We start from the raw sequence: 13330 nt of genomic DNA, 5'->3' as shown, positions 1-13330 counted from the left end.
GTGCTCCTTTTCAATACTGTCTGTCTCTCCCGGGTGCTCCTTTTGAGGCCTTCGTTTACTTTCCTCCAGAAAGTTTTCTTTTGTTGGGTGCTAGGGGTGTAATAGCTCAGACACTGAGATGGAATCTTGTAATACAGCCTTGGCTAGCCTCAAACTCACAGAATTCCTTCTGCTTCAGCCTCCTGGGCGCTAGAATTACAGGTGTGCATCACCCCCTAGCTCTCCTGGGACTGTTTCCCTCTAAAAGTAAGCCCTCAGCTCAGTCCAGAAGTACTGGTCCTGGCTCTGCCCACTCTGCTTCTCCTTTCATTTCACCACCACCCAGACTCCAGCCCCAGCACTGCAGGGTCTCTCTGAATCATCAGAGAATCCGTGTGTGTGTGTGTGTGTGTGTGTGTGTGTGTGTGTGTGTGTGTGTACAGGGGAGGGGGAATGACAGTGGTTGTTCCCTGGCTTTTACTTTGTTTACTCTGACCTTTGTTGTTTTGATTGTTTTGTTTTTCATGAGACCTTTTTTTCTTTTAGCTGCTGTGACTTTCTTTGCTCTAGCTCTTTCCTGCACTGGCCTACCAAGTCTTACTAGTTAGTGCATTAGATACTGCTTGCTCTTTTTGTCTGTCCTTTGTCCTGGGAGCTATTTTATAGGATACTTTATGTATCAGTTGCTGTATTAAAATACTTTACACAAATTATTCTTAATCCTTTTTTGTTGTTGTTGTTTTGCTTTTGTTTTTTCAAGACAGGGTTTCCTCTGTAGACCAGGCTTGCCTTGAACTTAGAGAGATGTGCCTCCTAGGTTCTAGAATCAAAGGTGTGTGCACCCCCTCCAGCAAATTTTTCTTTTTTTTTTCCTTTTTGGTTTTTTTTTTTTTTTTTTTTTTTTTTTGGTTTTTTTCGAGACAGGGTTTCTCTGTGGCTTTGGAGCCTGTCCTGGCACTAGCTCTGTAGACCAGGCTGGTCTCGAACTCACAGAGATCCGCGTGCCTCTGCCTCCCAAGTGCTGGGATTAAAGGCGTGCGCCACCATCGCCCGCTCAGCAAATTTTTCTTAAACAGCTTTTATTTTATATATTTTTAAAAGTTTATGCCAGGTGGTGGTGGCGCAATCCTTTAATCCCAGCATTGGAAGGCAAAGGTAGGCAGATCTCTGTGAGTTCGGGGACAGACAGGGCTACTCACAGAGAAACCCTATCTTGAACAAAAATATGTATGTAAGTGCAGGTGCCCATGGAGGCCATCGATGACAGAGCCTCCTGTGAGCTGCCTGATGTGGATTCAGAGAGAGCTCGGGTCCTCTGTGAAGCACTGCATGCTCTTAACTGCTAGGCCATCTCTCCAGCTGCCGACAACAGCTTTTCAAAAGATAGACTCGGGGTAGCTCAGTTGGTCAAGCGCTTGCCGTCCTACACAAAACCCAAGGTTTGCTCCTCAGCACGGCATACAAGGTTTAGTGATACATACATGTATGTATTCAGAAGGCAGAAACGGGAGGATCAAAAGTTTAAGGGCTACAAGTTTACAGTCAGCTTATGCTTCATGATCCCCTGTCCCAGGGTGGAGAGGTGAGATCTGGACAGCTGTTTCCCCACTGATAAGGTATCCGTGTCCTCCATCAGGTCAAGCGGTACCAGTGCACCTTTGAGGGATGCCCCCGCACCTACAGCACAGCAGGCAACCTGCGCACACACCAGAAGACTCACCGCGGAGAGTACACCTTCGTCTGTAACCAGGAGGGCTGCGGCAAGGCCTTCCTCACCTCCTACAGCCTCAGGATCCACGTGCGAGTGCACACAAAGGAGAAGCCATTTGAGTGTGACGTGCAGGGCTGTGAGAAGGCGTTCAACACACTGTACAGGTCAGCCTCTCCATGGCTGTGTCTGCCAGCGTCCTGACTCTGAGCTTGGGACTACAGAACACCTTTTCCATGCATATGAAAGAAAGCTTTTGGGACTGGAAAGCATAGCTGTGCTTACCTATTTAAAATGCATTATCAAAACCTGCTACTTACAAATAGGTGTGCCACGGGCTGGGTGGAAATGTTGGCACATCTGCGTGTAGGCTTGCATCTCAGGGAGCGGCATCGTGCCCTTGGGATTTTAGTAGCTGGCTTAGAGTAGTCCTCCCATTGGCACAAAGCCTTTGAGATAACTTTCTTCTATCCTGAGAGGTGGAGTTGCCACTTGATCTCTATTTCTTTTTCCATGTTTGTGTCAGGAGACTTATACCAATCTTCAGTATTGGGCATAAAATAACAAAATAACAGACATACCATTCTGAAAGTGCCTGATCTTGTTTGATCCCAGAAGCCAAGCAGGGTTGGGCCTGGTTAATATTAGGTGGGAGAAATAATAATGGCTAACGCTGATGTGTGCAAAGCACAGTTCTACGTGCTGGTCCCCAGAACAGCTGCTAAGTGAAAAGAAGTAGAGAGGAGTTGTGTAGGGTCAGGGCCAGGACTTGAACCCAAAGGAGTCTGTCTCTAATTAATGCTCACGGCCACTCTGCAGTCCTCTCTGGGTAATTTCAGGTGCTAATGTGCACTGGTACAGCGTTCTGGTGCACTTGGTCCTACGGTGCAGTAGGCTGGTACTGGGAGGCTCTGTGCTACATTCAGCATGGGACATTTCTCTGGGATATTTTGCAGGTTGAAAGCACATCAGAGGCTTCACACAGGGAAAACGTTTAACTGTGAATCTCAAGGCTGCAGCAAGTACTTCACCACACTCAGTGATCTGCGGAAGCACATTCGAACCCACACAGGAGAAAAGCCATTTCGGTAGGTCCTGCTTTCTTCTGTTTGTCACTGACCAGGTCTCAGCTGGGATTCTTGGTAGACTCTAGGAAGTTTCAAAGTAGGAAGAAAATCCCTGACCTATTTCCTTACTTGGTAGTGCTAGCTTCCCACAGGGTATCAGTGACCACCTACTGCGGGTTGGAGGAATGCCAGAGGACTCAAAAGCATCTCTCCCTGGGTGATGGCTGCCCATTCTGCCTCATTTTTTCCCTGTATTCTAAAAAAGGTGTTTGTTGAAGTTGACTTATATGGCAGACTCTTTTCTTTGTACTAAGGAAGTATTGAGATCCTTAGTCAAGGGCTGGGGTTTGTAGCCTGGGCTGCAGAGTAAGACCCAGTGTCAACACCCCTTCCCCTTAGACAACACAGAACATCCTTAGTTGAGTGGGACAGAGCCACAAAGTTGTAGACTGATGCTATCAGCCTAAGTGGCCGGAGCGTGGAGAGGGGAGACCGCTCTAAGAAAGGGGACTTCAGTTGTTTCTGAGCGTGTTCACAAGGGACGGTGAGGGAGGAGACTCAGGGCCCTGCATGCTCTACTCCATTACCTATTTGCTCTTGCTTTTAATATCTCATGTTTGTGTACATATAGAACCACTTTTTTGTGTAAATTTTAAATGTTAGTTCTTTATATTTCATGTCTGAGTGCTATGCATGTATGCAGATCCTATTACAGATGGTTGTGAGTCACCATGTGGGGGCTGGGGACTGAGCTCTTGAAGAACAGCCAGTGCTCTTAATCGCCAAGCTATCTCTCTAGTCCCCAAAATCCATATTTATAAGTATGTATCTGTGCGAGTACATGTTATATGTGTGCTGACGCTCATAGAGGCCGGAAGAGAGTATCAGCTCCCCTGGAGCTGGAACTAAATTTGCCTCCTTGATGAGGGCAGTAAATGCTCTTGACTCCTGAGCCATCTCCCCAACCACATCCTCCACAGTAGATAAGTCTGTACCACTGTACAATCCTCTTTTTCCTCTCATTGCATGTAACATGTGGCATGGTTCCAGGCCTACAGTAAGTGTTGAGAAGCAGTATTGCTGAAGATTTCCCATAAACAGTGTCCTTGACTCCTGATAAGGGACACTGCTTAAAGTTATGGCATAAATATGCTACCCTTCCATTTTCAAGTTACTTGTCTTCCTTAGCACAAATGGAGACAGTTGAAAAGTCTCCAGGGGCAGCTAGCTCTTAGACACCAATGAAATGAAATTGAGGTTTCAGTACCATTTAATACCATACTCAGATACATTCTGAGTCTCAGCTCCTTTAAGAACAGGAGATTACAGTCCAGTTGGTCACTCTGCAGATGCTTATATACCTCCACCAGATTGCTAGGGGGACTCTTACTTCTATACAAATGCATGCATTTATTTTTGTGATGGTTAAAACAGTTTTGTCTTGAATATTAGAGGAGACCTAGATAGATACAGTGATGATTATTTGTGATTGAAAATCAAAAGGCTTTAAAGAAATGTTCTATTTAAATAAATAAGATGTTTAGATATAAGAAAATCTATTTGGTCATGTATGTAAGTGTTAAGTTCTTGCTGTGCAACAGCTAAAGAACTACCCAGACCCTGCCCTTGAGAAAGCAGATAAAAATATGCAGACATCTGGCATGGTGGTACACACCTTTAATCTCTGTGGATGCAGAGGCAGGCAGACCTCTGTGAGGTCCAAACTAGCCAGAGCTACATAGTGACACTGTCTCAAATCAACACCCTCGTCCCAGATGCACACAGAGATGAAGGAATATTGGAAATGAGAGGTGCCTTAAAGGAAGCATGTGATAAATGCATTAGTAGTCCCGAGGAGGTGGAGATTATTCCTGACTTCGATTATCAAGGAAGCATCCGGGTGCTAAGCTAAGAGTGCAGCTCCCCCAGCATTCTGGATTCCCTGGTGTTGCATTTTAGTACTCTGTGAGCCAGGAATAACAGTGCATGTCTGTGATCCTAGCTACAGAGTGAGTTCAAAGCCAGCCTGAGATGGGGAGGGGTCAGCTAAGTACCGAGAATTATGGCTACTTCTTAATTACAGCCATATCAGTGCTTTGTGTTTGGTTTGTGTTTTTTTGCTGTTTTTCCAGTTCCATACATACCATTTTTTTCTTGTTTTGAGACAAGGTTAACTCTAGCCCAGGCTATCCATGAATTTGTGAGCCTCCTCTTGCCTCAGCCTCTTGGGCACTAGGATTACAGATAAGTATCTATAGTCAGAGGACAACTTGATAGAATTGTTTTTCTCATCTTGTGGGTTCTAGGGATCCAAGCTGGTCTACCTGGCCTAGCCATCTTGCCAACCCACCCCCATGTTTTTGTTTCCCTGTCTCTAAAACCTCTATGACTGATCTGATCTTAGCGTTCCAAACATTTGCTCTAGTGCACACGCACAAGATCTTCAGGATAAAGCTCTCCTATTGGATGACTTTTGTTTGTCTTTACCTAAACAACTTAGGTGTGATCACGATGGCTGTGGAAAAGCCTTTGCAGCAAGCCACCATCTTAAGACTCACGTCCGTACGCACACTGGTAAGTGAAGGCTGAGTTCCGGTTTCCTTTCCTTTTCTTTCTTTCTTGTTTTGTTTTTCAAGCCAAGGCTCTGTATAGCCCGGCTGCCCTGGAACTGTCTCAGTAGAATGGGTTAGCCTAGAACTGGAGAGATCGACCTGCCGCTCCCTCCTCAGCGCTGAGATTAAAGGTGTGTGCCACCATGCCTGCCATAGTTTCTGCTTTCCCTTCAGACCTCCACCTGACCTCTCCAGGTTTCTCTTGAGACCTGTAAGACTAGGAAGAAGGCGAGCACAGTCGGCCTGGCCTTCACCTACAGTGCCTGTGTTTCTTTCGTGAAGGATCTAAGGACTAATCCACCCTGAAGCCATGAAACCAGACATAACCTTTCGGGAGAGCTGTGAGGCAGCGGCAGCCCTGTCCTCAGGCCTCCAGGCCCAGGCCACTGCTGCTGCGTTCCTCAGCACTGGGTTCTCAGACTGAGGAAGCCTGTGCTAGTTGGTTCAGTCGTGAACAGCTCGTGCTCAGACCTTCCCTGGGTTAGAAGGGAGAGCTTGCCTGCTGAGGAAACTAACATGGCTTCTTCCCTCCTGCAGGTGAAAGACCCTTCTTCTGCCCCAGTAACGGCTGTGAGAAGACCTTTAGCACTCAGTACAGCCTCAAAAGTCACATGAAAGGTCACGATAACAAAGGAACCGTGTACAGTGCACTTCCACAACACAATGGCTCAGAGGTGCGTTCTGGTCTCCTGTCCTGATCTGGGCACTGCAGGGCAGCCGTTTGCAGCTGTTGAGTCCTCTGTTACCTGGCGAGGGAGAAAATGGGTCAGGACCTATGTGCCTCTGCCATGGGAGGGTGGAAGCCAAAAAACGTCACCGGCATGGGGAAGAAGGTGCCACTGACTGGCTTTTCAAGGCCTAGGCCTAGTCCCCATGTCATCCCCCCCCTCGCTTCCATGTGTGTTCACGTATGTAAGAATACATATTGGGCAGATGCTCTCGTGTGCACCGGCTTGAGCTCAGAGGAATACCTTAAGTGCTGCTCCTCGGCTGCTGCCTGTCCCTCTCCTTTTATTCTTTCGAGACAGGCTCTCACATTGGCCTCCCCAGTGTATAGATCACAAGTGTGCACCGTGCTCCCAGCTTTAAAAAAAAAAAGAAAGCATAAGTTTGGGGACTTGAAATCTATGGACTGAGTTGTCATCCCCCCTCCTCCCGAGTCTGGCGGTTTGGAGTTTTGTTCTGAGAGAAAAATCTCATCCCATGGTAATTGTCCTACCTCAGTCTCTCATGTGCTGGTATTGTGGGCATGAAGCCCCATGCCTGGCTTGGAACTCTTAGGTTAATGCCACTTTCCCATTCATGACTGCAGTAGGGATAAGTCTAAACCACATTTGGAATGAAAACCAAAGTTGCCTCGCACCTTTGTCAACACCAGAGAGCCAGGCTTAGTCTGTAGGGTTCCCTGCCCCCTTGGTTGTCTGAAGAATAAAAGGTTTGAGAGAGCCTGCCTCTCTCACTGAGCACAGAGGAGGCCCCTGTAAGCTTTAGGAGAGTTGCTTTTTTTTTTTTTTTTAAGATATTTTTATTTTGCCTGGGCGATGGTGGCGCACGCCTTTAATCCCAGCACTCGGGAGGCAGAGGCAGGCGGATCTCTGTGAGTTCGAGACCAGCCTGGTCTACAGAGCTAGTTCCAGGACAGGCTCCAAAGCCACAGAGAAACCCTGTCTCGAAAAACCAAACCAAAAAAAAAAAAAAGATATTTTTATTTTATGTAGATGGGTGTTTACCTCCATGAACTTGTGTCTATATACCACCTGTGTGCCTGGTTCTCTTGTAAGTCAGAAGAGGGCATTAGAGTCCCTGCAACTGGAGGTACAGCTGATTGAGAGCCACTGTGTGGGTGCTGGGAACTGAACCTGGGTCCTCTGCAAGAACAGTCAGTGCTTTTAACCACTGAGCCATCTTTCTAGCCCCAGGCTGGCCTGGAACTGCAGGCCAAGGGAGGGACCTGAGGCTGGAGGGATATCTTGACTGCTTTTAGTCCTGCAGCCTGGATTTCTCCCCAGCTCCAGGCTAACTTATTCATTGGTCCCCTTTGCAATAATGAAATTCAGAAACTATGAAATAAGATTTCTATTTTTGGCGAGACAGCACACTCAGAAGCCTGTGGTTCCTAGTTTTTAAACAAGCATCCTTTTAAAGCACTCTCAGTGCTGGGTAGAAGGCTCAGTGGGTAATGGTGCTTGCCCCATGGCCTGAGCTTGATTCCCTGAACCATAGTGGAGAGAACCAACTCATGCAAGTTGTTCTCTGGCCTCCACGTGTGTGCTGTGGCAGCCCCCCACCAAACACACATAGTAAATAATGGGGAACTCATATCTGTTGAATGGTAAATACGTGCAGAATCTGTTGTAGGTGCTGCCTCACTCACAGCTCTGTGCTGTCACCATTCCCACGTTACTGATTAAGAGCCTTGGAGCAAGGAGAAATTAAATAGCTTGCCAAGGTCTGCATAGCTTGTCATGAGTGTGACTTAGGCAGGCAGTGTGACTCCGGAGCCAACCTCTTAAGGTTTGCCTTGTTAGAGACAGGTGATGTTAGTTGTGAAGAGGGTGGCCTCTGGCGCTCACCAGCCCCAGTTGAAACCATTCTTCTGTCACTAACCACATGGCCTTTGGCAGATTGCTTCTGGACACCTCAGTTTCTTCATCTGAGAAAACCAGGCAAGAACTGCTCTCCTTAGGTCAGAATCAGTTTCTTGTTTTGTAGCAGTGCATGGAGACTTGAACTGCAAACCCTTTGTGTATTGGCCAGGGTTCTGTAGAGAGAATAACAGAACTTACAGAGTGAATCTCAATCTCTCTCTCTCCCCCCTTTCACACACACACACACACACACACACACACACACACACACACACACTCTCACATATACCTTGGAAAGTGCGAGACACCAATAAGTGTTCAGTCCACTGATGGCGTAAGTCACAAACAATGCCACACCAGTTTGGAATTATGATTAATAGGGTGGTATTTATTTAAAGGGGAAAAAACTTACAGATCACCGTCCCAGACAACAGCCCTCTGCGCAACCAGGAAGGGAGTCTAGTGCCAGCGGAGCAGGAAGTGAAGAGAGAGCAGAGAGGGAAGTGGCCGCTTTTTTAAAGGGAGAGAGACCATGCCCCAATGGGCTGGTATCTCAGCGGCTATAGGCTGGAGGAGCAGGAGGACCTCCCCGCAACAGTCCACGAGGCTGGATGTCTCAGCTGGTCTTAGTATACACAAGAATCCTGAAGAAGTAGGCTCTGATACCAGCGAAGAAATGGACTTGGTAGCTGTTGTGGGAGGAAGCAGGCAAAGGAGAGCTTCCATCTTCCATGTCCTTTATATAGGCTTCCAACAGCAGGGGTGGGCCAGCTTAGAGGTGCATCTTCCTACCTCAAAAGATCAGTGGTTCTCAATCTTCTTAACGTTGTGACCCTTTAATGCAATTCCTCCTCATGTTGTGGTGACCCCCAACCATAAAGTTATTTTTGTTGCTACTTCATAACTATAATTTTGCTACTCTTAAGAATTGTAATGTAAGTTATCAATGGTCCATGTGGAAGGTTTGGTTGACCCTACAAGGGGGCTGAGCGCCACTATTCTAGATTAAAGGTGTGTCTTTCCACCAAGAAGACCTGACTAGAAGTAGATCTTCCCACTTCAAATGATCCAGTTATATAAAAAAAAAAAAATCCCTCACAGCTGTGTCCAACCTTTTTTTTTTTCTTTTGGTTTTAATTAGTTCCAGGTGTGGTCAGTTTACAAACAAGAATAGCTATCACACTGAGCCTTGGGTGTACCAGTGTTCAGTCTTGTAAGGGCAAATCTCTGCATCTCTGTTCAGCAGGGGGATGACTCCTGGCCTGAGGCTTAGGGACCATCTGCAGTGCCCTGAGTTTAATCGACAGTGCCAGCCTAGGCCCGTCCAGCCTCCCACTGACATCGTTATCAGATAATAATCGATCTTCCACAACCTGACTGTCCGGACCTGCTTCTCTTGCAGCATTCATGTAGTTCACAGGCAGTTAGGCTTCTCAAGTGGTGGAGCTCCAAGTCTTGGTGACCTCTTCCTTATCATCTTACATAGCCACTAAGACCACCTGTCATCTCTACCAGAATATGTCTAAGTCTAGCTGAGTGTGACGGCTGTGACTGTTATCCTAACACTTTTTGGCTGTAAAAGCAGGAGGATCAAGAGCTCAAGGCCTAACTGGGCTCTGAGAGACAACGAAACAGACAAAAGCCCTGTCTAGAATCCAGTCATTTTCCTGGTATCTTCGGTCAGCCTGCTTGTGTGTGCCTGGATTGCCTGGCTTGTGGTATTCCCTGCGTAGTCCCACTGTGTCGGCCCAGGTTTCCACAGGCTGTCCTGCCTACATCAACCAGAGACCTTTCTGTCTGAACCACATTGCAGATAAGTTCTGTTCTCATGGCTGCTTGGCAGCTTCCTGTGTCATCTAGAGTAAAGGTCACAATCCTGTCAGTAACCGTCAAGGCCCTGGTCACTTATCTGACATCATCCACGTCTTGTCCTCCCCCTTCCATCATGCCACCCTCTTTGTGGTAAACCAGGAGACACCCACTCTTCCCTCAGGTGTTTCACCTGGCTGCAGGCTCTGCCAGACACTCTTGCTCCAATACCTACTTTCGTTTCTACTCAGACACCTTCTATATGAAAAGTTTTCCCTAACCATCCAAACTCCTGTGTTGGTGAGATAGCTCAGTAGGTACAGGTGATTGCTGCCAAACCTGTTATCCTGAGTTCAACTCCTGGAGCCCCACATGGTGGAAATAGAGAACCAGTTTCTGAAAGTTGCACTGCAGATGGCCCCTGAAGCTGAGACTAGGAAGCAAGAAAATAAACACTCTTACTTTTTGACCCCAGAGCACTCCTCTCCTGCGCTGTCATTGGTGGCCATCACTAGAATGGAAGCCTGCTAAGTACAGAGGTTTGTTTCTTACTGTGTTCCTGGCCTGGATCAGTACCTGATACTCAGGCACTATTGCACTCTTGTGCTTTGGAGCCATTGTTAAAGACAGTAAATGTTGCTAAGGATTGAGTTGTGGCTCAGCAGGTAAGAACACTTGCTCCCTTTGCAGAGGACCCAGGTTCGAGTCCCTGCACCTGAATGGCAGCTCACAATACTAGTTCCAAGGGATCTGACACTCTTCTGGCTTCTGAATGCAACCGGGACTTACATACATACAACAAAATACTCAGAAACATAAAAGTAAATCTTTTTTGAAGAGAAAAAGAAGGATTTCTTGAACATAAGCCTACAACACTCAGACAAGTGATCTGATTCCCTGGACAGCTCTGAATGACTGGTGTGGAAAGGGGCTGTAGCTTTATGGGAGATAGGGGGTAGGCGGCCCAAGATTGCATCATACGCCTCATCGGTATACAGTTGGAAGCTCAGGGGTGGTTTAGTCTGATTTAGTTTTGACTCATCGTTTACTATGGATTGCTGGAACTGAAAAGCAGGCTTGTATGTGTTGAATGTATACATGGTGGGAGTGTCTTTCCCACTTGGATAGAAGCAGGAACCCACAAAGGGTCAGGACTGTGCTACATGTTCAGGAATCCAGAGTTCAGAGTTGCCTAAGCAGCAGGATTTGAATAGTTAACCCTCACCACCATTCCGAGGAGGAACCTGGGGAGCCCATATGGAGAGACACTACTGGAAGGAGAATTGACTGTTCAGCCAGGACATTTGTCGTCTGTTAACTAGCTGTGTATCTGTGCAGCACTCCCTTGTCATAACATAGATTTTTCTCCTAATTCAAATGAGAGTATTAGATAATATTTCTCCAGTTTACTTGACTAGCAAATTAGTAATGTGAAATCACTTAATAAAAGATGAAAGAAATTAGACAAATATTAGTAATTTCATGCTGTGTTTTTTTGCAGCTTGATTCATAAGGTAATTTAAAAATAATTTAGCCACTGTCTAGAGAGATGGCTCAGAGGTTTAGAGCATTGGCTGCTCTTCCAGAGGACCTGGGTTTGATTCCCAGCACCCTTATGGAGGTTCACTGCAGTCAGTAGCTCAAGTCTCAAGTGATCCAAAGCTCTTTTTTTCCTTGACCACCAAACACACACATAGTATGCAGATATACATGCAGGCAAAACACACATAAAGTTAAATTAAACTTGAAATGACAACTACTAGTCACTTTAAGAAACAATTGATCATGCTGTCTCATACCTGCAATCCCAGCACTTGGGAGGTGGAGGCAGGATGGTCATAAATTCAAGGGCATGGCTGCCTAGAGAATTGGAAGCCATGCTGGGTTATGTGACATCCTACCTCAGAAGAACTGGGGATGGAGCGGAGGTATTCTAGTAAGAATACGGAGGTGGGCTGGAGAGATGGCCGAGGTTAAGAGCACCAGCTGTTCTTCCAGAGGTTCTTATTTCAGTTCCAAGCAACCTCGTGGTGGCTCACAACCAGCTCTGATGAGATCTGTTGCCCTTTTCTGGTGTGCAGTCACACATGTATCCATAATAAATAGATAGATAGATAGATAGATAGATAGATAGATAGATAAATAAATAAATAAATCTTTTTAAAAAAGAATACCAAGGGGGTTTACTTTGTAAGTTTGTTTTTGTTTTCTTTTTAAAGCCCCCGCTTTGGATGTGTCTGACCTTTTTTTTTTATTTTTATTTTTATTTATTATGTATACAGCATTCTGCCTCCATGTATGCCCGCACTCCAGAAGAGGGCACCAGATCTCATTACAGATGGTTGTGAGCCACCATGTGGTTGCTGGGAATTGAACTCAGTACCTCTGGAAGAGCAGCCAGTGCTCTTAACCACTGAACCACCTCTCCAGCCCCGTGTCTGACCTTTCTTAAGTGACATGTACAGACATTTAGAACCTTAAGGACTTGGAAATCAAGTATTTTATTGTGTATTGTGCTGCTATAATTTTTACTTATTTTATATATTTTTTTACATTATGATTTTTTTTTCTTTCACAGGATACAAATCACTCACTTTATCTGAGTGAGCTGGGCCTTCTGTCCACGGATTCTGAACTGCAAGAAAATTCCAGTGCAGTAAGTAGGAGGGGCGCTAGAGGAATTCCTGTGAAAATGGGGAAGGCGACGCTGAAGGTTCCTAGATTTGGTTGTGTTCGATTGCTACTCTGGAAATGCCTTTGGCGTAGATCATTCCTTTGATGGCCTTTTGATCCCAGAAGATTTCTTATTTTAATAACTTAGGCAAATATTCACTGAATAATGTTCCGGCAGCCACTGTGCAGCCTCTGGCACAATTAGGAAGGTGTGGTTTGGCCTCAAAGAACTTGAGGTCTAGTTAGAAGAGTCAGAATCGGAGTTCCTGGACTTGTGTCAACCCCGCGTCTCACCTGCCTTAGGCCGCTTCCTCCTTCGAGCTCACCTTAGTGGGCTTGCTGTACAGGTCTCCACTTGGGGACAAGCCCACTCATCTTTGTCACTATGGTTCCACAGTGCGCTAGCAGACCATTACGTGGGGCCTGAGCGTGTTCAATTCAGCTGATACTATGTTTCTCTACACTGATTTTGAGGTTTATGCTCAGACTAGATTTTCTTCAGCCATCCAGATACGGGACCACTGGGGTGAGCCAGCATGCTGAACTAGAATAACCTTATTTTACGGTGTGGGAGTTGATACTGTAAGTGGTAGCCCCTGTAAGAACATAGGTTCTTATCTGGGTGTCACGGTGCACCTGGAGTGCCATGGGGGTGACTGAGGCAGATCATCACTGGAGCCTAGCAGTTGGAGACCATTCTGAGAGCAGTGAGACCTGTCTCTAAGCAAGAAATATACATTAAAGTGTATGTGCTCTCCGTACAACCACACAGTCAGCATAGCTACGGTGATATTAAAAAGTGTACTTGGAGATTTAGGCAAGTGCAGTGCCCTGAGTTCTACCTCACTTGGGGTGTGTGTGTGTGTGTGTTGTGCTGGGAACTTTCATGTAGGG

The 13330-nt window shown here is 46.3% G+C and overlaps 1 protein-coding gene across 2 annotated transcripts in view; it reads left to right on the top strand.

Moving 5' to 3' along the window:
• Mtf1 (metal regulatory transcription factor 1) overlaps window positions 1-13330 on the top strand; it is a 43308-nt gene that overhangs the window by 17648 nt on the left and 12330 nt on the right. For both annotated transcript variants that reach the window (XM_026781990.1, XM_005353272.3), the window contains exons 3-7: window positions 1616-1854; window positions 2644-2775; window positions 5255-5328; window positions 5904-6040; window positions 12342-12419. In XM_026781990.1, coding sequence (XP_026637791.1) covers window positions 1616-1854; window positions 2644-2775; window positions 5255-5328; window positions 5904-6040; window positions 12342-12419 — 660 coding nt within the window. The remainder of the gene's footprint in view (window positions 1-1615; window positions 1855-2643; window positions 2776-5254; window positions 5329-5903; window positions 6041-12341; window positions 12420-13330) is intronic.

Source organism: Microtus ochrogaster, chromosome 10 (genome assembly GCF_000317375.1).
Source record: "Microtus ochrogaster isolate Prairie Vole_2 chromosome 10, MicOch1.0, whole genome shotgun sequence".
NCBI lineage: Eukaryota > Metazoa > Chordata > Mammalia > Rodentia > Cricetidae > Microtus > Microtus ochrogaster.
Note: the sequence above shows the minus strand (reverse complement) of the source record. Positions and strands in the feature narration are given on the sequence as shown.